Source organism: Pteropus alecto, unplaced genomic scaffold, assembly GCF_000325575.1.
Source record: "Pteropus alecto unplaced genomic scaffold, ASM32557v1 scaffold111, whole genome shotgun sequence".
In the NCBI taxonomy this organism is placed as follows: domain Eukaryota; kingdom Metazoa; phylum Chordata; class Mammalia; order Chiroptera; family Pteropodidae; genus Pteropus; species Pteropus alecto.
In genome coordinates, this window is record NW_006431915.1 from 5,884,605 (window position 1) to 5,891,510 (window position 6,906).

General features: G+C 37.3%; 1 protein-coding gene across 4 annotated transcripts in view; it reads right to left on the reverse strand.

The window, feature by feature from the left end:
• Nucleotides 1-5,786: 5,786 nt before the first annotated feature.
• Nucleotides 5,787-6,906, reverse strand: part of PTGR1 (prostaglandin reductase 1) — a 26,413-nt gene continuing 25,293 nt past the window's right edge. For all 4 annotated transcript variants that reach the window (XM_015599805.2, XM_006906100.3, XM_025041536.1 and 1 more), the window contains one exon: nucleotides 5,787-6,170. In XM_015599805.2, the coding sequence (XP_015455291.1) occupies nucleotides 6,060-6,170 (111 nt within the window). In that variant the 3' untranslated portion in view covers nucleotides 5,787-6,059. The remainder of the gene's footprint in view (nucleotides 6,171-6,906) is intronic.

The following is a 6,906-nucleotide window of genomic DNA, read 5'->3' on the forward strand; positions in this document are numbered from 1 at the left end:
ATTTACATAGGTATTGCTATAACTTGTGCTGTCTGCATCGGTATGCGTTAACTTGTGCTGTGTACATAAAATATCCAAGTAAACACATCGTGATGTTGCTTCAGTGCATAGAAGACAATCATCTGAACTGAATCAGTCTGTTGATACCGACTAGATTGGTGAAATGTTTATCTGTAATACTAGAAATAATGCACGTTTCTATACAAGTATTACAAGACATCAGCAATGTCCTATACGATACAACAGTTAAAGTGAATTGTAGTTCTAGCAAAACAATAAAGTTGTGTTTAATGGAAAAAAATATTTACTGTGCTTCGTTTTTTTTTAAATCTCGAAATGTGGAACTATCCATATTCTCAGTTCTCAGTAGCCTTAGATGACTACTGTATTGGACAGTACAGAGTTGGAGTAAGCAATGCTAAGCACGGTGAACCCTAAGAAATCAAAGTGGCTTAACTCAGTAAAAGTTTATTTCCTAGCATCCTTTTAACATTTTATTGCTTTCGAACATTTTGTACCTATGCCATCTGGAATGTACCACTTCCAAGATTCAGGAGGCAGGGAAAGCAAGAGCTGGAGTGTCCTACAGTGTTTCTAAGCACTGGCCTGGAGACAGCTTCAAACTATGGGTCCCAACTGGGTGCCAGCGTGTCCCAGTGCACTGAACTCACAGGGGCTTCCCAGGATATTTAAAATTTTAGGGAACCATACCTATAACTATTGGACATGGCGCCAACTGCTACTATAGTGTTGTTCGGACCTATTTAAAAAATGGAAATGTCCGTTATTTGTTTTGCCCTACGGGCACTGTGAAAAAGTGATTATGGTACTAAGGATGCCGAACCTCTGGCTTAGAAATTACCTTTATTCTCTATTGGCCAGAAGTCATTCCTATAACCTTAACCTAACTGCAAGGGAGGCTAGGAAATGCAGTCTTCCCTCACCGTGTGCACATAGATTGCTTCTGCCACATGTCATCCTTCTGATCACCACACCGTTCATCCTACACATAAGGCATACTTTATTTTCCCAGGGAGACAATTCATAGTTTGATTTGGTCAGTGTTCAACTCAACGTCCAGGGCCTCTGTGTTAGAAGCTTGAGTACGTGGGAGAAGCAGGTCAGTTTGTAGGCTTATGAAAGGTGACTGTGTGTTCACCTATTTTTTGCCTTTGGGACCCTAAATGTCAGTGTCTGTCAGAATCATTCTTGGAACAGTGTAATTTCTCTAGAAGGACCTTCTAATCTGGCAGAGCCTATAAACCTGGCTGTTGGGGAGTAGGTAGAAGAAAGCTGCATGGTGGGGTGGGAGTTGGAGTTCACCCTCCTTACACAGACTTCTTAATCTGTTTTTAGCCTCACGTCTCATTTCCACCCTCCTCCGGGGCCAGGGTGTCCAAGTTAAAAGACTTTTAAGTTGCATTTGGCAAAAGGCAACACCTCAGTTTTCTGTGGTGGTATGGAGGGGTGGATAATCACCTAACCATGCAAGGTAGAAGTGGCATCTTGGGCTTGAACTGATCTTTATTCACTTTTTCAAGCACTGTCTTTCTTTTTAGCCGATTTCTACCTCACCACTTCCAGAGTACCTGATGTTTCCACATCCCAAACCTTTTCAGATTTCATCAGTATCCTTACAGAGGGCAGTTGTGCCCTTCACTCCTATGCTAAGTCAATAAAAATTCCTCTAAACAATATGTCTTCGTATATTGTTTGAGGTTACACATGTCTCAATGTTTTATATCAGCTTTATTGAGATAAAATTTACCTTTCAGCTTTATTGAGGTATGATTGACAAAACTGTAAGATGTTTGAGGTATACATGATAATTTGATACACACGCATTGTGAAATGATTCCCCCACCCCACTGCGTTAACATATCCATCACCTCACATAGTTATCTTTTTTTTCCTGTGTGAAAACATTTAGGTTCTGCTCTCAGTTTTAGTTATACAATACAGTGTTATTAACTACAGTTACTATGTTTGTAGCCTTTTACCAACCTCTCTCTATTTTCCCCACCTGCAGACCCTGTTTCCATGAGATGCCACATATAAGTGATACCATGCAGTATTTGTCTTTTATCTTTCTGGTTTATTTCACTTAGCATAATGCCTTCCAGGTTAATCCATATTGTCACAAATGACAGAATTTCCTTCTTTTCAAAGACTGAATAATATTCTATCATATATATGCACATATAAACATACTGCATTTTCTTTCTGTCGGCAGACACTTGTGTTATCTTCATACTTTGGCTATCAGAAATAACGATGCAAAAATTTAGCTCCTCAAAGTATACATACAATTCAGTGGTTTTCCATCACAGAGTTGTGTAACTATCACCACTTTATAATTCAAGAATACGTTTATTACTCCCAAAATAAATTTCATACCTATTTGCTATCACTCCTTACTCCTCCTTGCCCCTAGTCTCTGACAACCACTCTTCTATTTTCTGTCTCTAAATTTGCCAATTCTGGACATTTCCTATAAATGGAATCATATAATGTGTGGCCTTTTGTATCTGGCTTCTTTCACTTAGCATAATGTTTTCGAGATGTATTCATGTAGCATATATCAGCACTTGATTTCTTTTTATAACTGAATAATATTCCATTGTATGGATGTACTGCATTTTATTTATTCATCACATGATGGACATTTGGGTTATTCTTTCGGCTCTTATGAATAGTGCTGCTATGAACATTTGTGGACCAGTTTTCGTGTGGATGTAGGTTTTCAGTTCTGGGTAGATAACTATGAGTGAAATTGCTGGTTCATATGGTAACTTTATATTTAAAACATTTCGAGAAACCGCCAAATTATTTTCCAAAGCATCCACACCATTTTACATTCCCACCAGCAATGTATGAGTAATTGGTAAAACTGATTTTTCACCTCTTTGCCATCACTTGTTATTTGTTGTTTTTATTACAATCATCCACTGGTTCCTCTAAATTTTTCTTAAAGTAGAATCTGTATATTTGTTTCTTATACTCTGTGTTGTTTTGGATGATTTTTCAGAGGAGAACATGGCAGAATTCTTTACCTGAAAATTAGGAACACTATAGATCTTGTTTAACTTTTTCAGTTGGGCTGGGAATATGCTGTCGATGATGATATCCTGCCTGGTTCTTCATCTAGGAATGTCTATAGGATGTTGACTGTCCCTTTACTATCAAGATGTCACTGAAAAACATTATATGCTTGAGGTACGCACAAGTTCACAGAACATAAACTCAGAATGCCTGAATTGTAAAATATCGCATGCTGGCAAAAATTGCATTTTTTGACACAATTAATTGTATCATATCGAGTCCAATTAGCTATCTGGCAGTAGTTCTGATCTATGCTGTAAGCATCAGACTAAAACAATGTGGCAAGAATTTTAAACGTATCAATCCGAAATACTGTATTAAAAAGAGCATTGTTTTCTTTAATACTTTATTTCAAAAATGCATAAATTGTGCATAGTCAAGTGTACTTAAAAATGTTCTGAAACTCCAGCAATAAGCAATCAAAAATGTAGTAAGAAAAAATTCCTATTCACATTAGTAGCAAAATAATAAGATGTAAATACCAATCGAACAGGTGATATGAAACCAAGTATCTCTGAATAGAATACGTATTAAAGATCTATTTCAAATCAATGGAGGAAAGATGGATTATTTCCTAAATGGTGTTAGAAAAACTGGCTTGTAACTTGGGAAAAATAAAGATGGATACCTATCTTACTATTGGGACCAAAATAAATTCCAGAAAGAGATATAGATGAGAGTGGAAGAGACATGAAGTCTCCTGTCTCTTCTTAAGCTGAGAAAATACATATATTAATGCCCACGTGGGAAGCATTCTCACAAAGTATGTATACTGTGTTTGTGAACCTTATAGACTTCGGCTTTCCTTTGACTGTTTATTTTACTTTGTCCAAGCCAGCCAGGAGTCCGAGCAATTTGGTAGTAAGCAAGCTCATGTCTTGTGGTCTGCATTTTATACTGGACCTATTTTTCTTCGTTTCTAAAATTAACTTTATTGAGGTATAATTTACATACAATAAGTTGCATACATTTAAATGTGCCAGTTTATGAGTTTTGATAAATGTCTACCCTTATATAATCCTCACCGCAAAAGAATATTAAAATCACTCCCTAAAATTCTCTCGTCTGTCTGCAGTCAGTTGCAATCCCCTAGTCCCTGCTCCATCACAGATCAAACATAAAAGTTAAAACTGTAAAAATTTTTAGAATAATTTATCGGAGAAAAATTTCAGGACCTTGAGTCAAAAAAAAAGATGTCTTAGGAAAAACTAAAAGCACTAATCATCAAAGAAACATTATCAAAATTAAAAAATATGGTCTTGACTTCTGGTTTCTGGTCCAGCATGTGTTGCATTTGGCAGTTGTCACTCTGTCCTAATAGGAAAAGAGTTTAATGAACTTAAAAGGCAATAACTCTATTAGATATGGCAAAGAACTGAGGTCACAGGGCAAACTGCTGCCCTCAAAGCTGGTGAGGCAGACGGGCAGATAGAGAGAATCGCTAGTTACTGGAGTAGAAGCCCAAGGGCAGAAATCTCTGTGGGAACCAGTACCAGGGTAGGAAAACGGAACCCTTTTTCCGTTTGCCCCAAGAATACTCAGCAGTGGCGCTTGTGGCTGCAGCATTTACCCTGAAATAACTCGCGGATTACAGTCTCAGCCTTACCCAGAGTTTGCCACGAAATTTGTCGCTTTTATTATTTTCGTGTTGCTGTAGTGTAGTGATAGTCTTTGGAAACAAATGACATCATTCTGTTTATAGCATTGTTTTTAGTAGTTTGATTGCTGAAAATGACAAGTCCTAGAAAACGCAGCATTCCTATGTTTGATGTTAAATGAACGCCGGCAGTGAGCTGCGATTTTTTCTAAACAGAAAAAGGGTGAAACTATAATTGATGAATTGCTGGAGATTCAATGTGGACAAGTTTGAGAGTTAAAAATGCCAGTGGTGCCCAGTCCTAGGGGTAACCCCACGTTTTCCTGAGTTTTATCTCACACGTATGTTTTATTTCCGACCTATGAGAAGGCGACGCAAAAGGGCAGAAACTATTACTTTTTCAGTTGTATTTGCAATAGTGAATAATTTGGAATATTCAGAATTCAGAAAGTATAAAAGGTTATACAGTGTAAAGTTTTTGTCTTATTCTTTGTCCTTCGGGCACTCCTCAGTTCTCTTGCTTGGAAACAAACGATATTATCACATCTTCACACAGATTTCACACACACACACACACACACACACTTTTTTCTCCCATTTTTTTCCTCTGTATTACAATTTAACCCTTCCCGATTTGGTGGCAGAATTGACATCTGTATGATACTGAATCTTCTTGTCCAAGAGCATGGTATCTTTCCACATATTCAAGTCTTTTGTGTTCCTCAGTAATGTTTTAATCTCACACATTTTGGTAGGCTTATATATAGTCTCGTGTGCTTTTTTTGTAACTGTCGTGATTGGTAGATTGCTTCCTTGATCTGTCGTGTTATTAGACTCAACTGCAGAGGAGGAATAGGGTGGACTGCCCCGAGACCTCTGTATGTTAACAGTGATTATTTCTCTTGTAATCATAAGTAACAGGGGTGGCAATCTTGACCTTAAATTCACCAATTTCTGCAGGGAGGTAGCTAATATATGCCAGGCATCATGCTGGTGTTTTAAATAAATAAATAATGTGTATATGAAGCATGTGTTACTGTCCTTATTTTACAGATGAAAAATCAGAAGTTCAAGGTCACAGAAGCAGTTAACTTTTGCACTCCAAGGTCATTTTTATTTATTTATTTTTTTAATCATAACTCAGAAGGAACTGTAGTAAGGTGACTGGCTGTTGTTCACTATGAAATTTTCATTCTCTGTTGCCAATTACATACAATTTAAATGAACTTTATTAGGTAGATCAGACTCATTACAATCACTGATTTTTTAGATAATGAAGGCAGTATGCACCTTTACTAAATGATTAAAAAGAAATTAAGTAATTATTAAAATGATTTCTAGATTCCATATGTCACTTTTTTCACACTTTCACGATTGTTTTCCCCACATTATCTCCTTTCAGCATTCCCATAAATGCAGCTGGCATGTTCTCAAATCCTTCAGTGACATGTTCATGGTACTGGATTTTGCCCTGTATCAAAACAAATATAAATAGATTAATATCCTATTCTAAATTTATCAGGTACATCATAGGACACTCGGAACTATAATCGTGGCCTTGTGCTCTGTGAACTAAGTCATTTGGGGGGCATGATCCACATACAGCGTACGTAAAATATTACAAAGTACACAAAAGAATAGGTGTCAGATCACAGTACAACAATAGGGGAAATGTCATAAGGAAGTGAGTAAGCAATTTCTAAGTAAATTATACAAAAAAAGTTTAATGATGTAATGATCTCAGGAGAGGTGGAAGGAGATGGAGAAAGGCGCACCCTTCAGGTGCGCCTTTGCTTTCATCCTTCCAATGACATAGCTTCATTGCCTCCCTTTGACCCCTGAGAGGCAGAGCCTGTTCAGGAAATGTAAATACCATGGCACTCTAATAATTCATCTTCCCTTCCGGCCAAGATTCTTGCAATATGTGTTTAATATTCATTTAGGAGTGTTGGGAGGGAATGGTTCATTTAGTGGGGAAGGTTTTTCATTCTCTTTTGCTACAAGGCACAATCTACCAAGTGGAACTAATTCACATTTTCAAGTCTTTTTTTAAGGGGTCTTATGTTGAGACCTGAGTTACTTGATACCATTTTTTCCCCCTAATATATTCCAGTGATGGTTTAACACCCTTTATGGATTTATGGAGGGACCATGTGCTTGAGGTCACTCAACTAGTTAGTAAGGAAGCTGGGATTTGAACCCTTGAC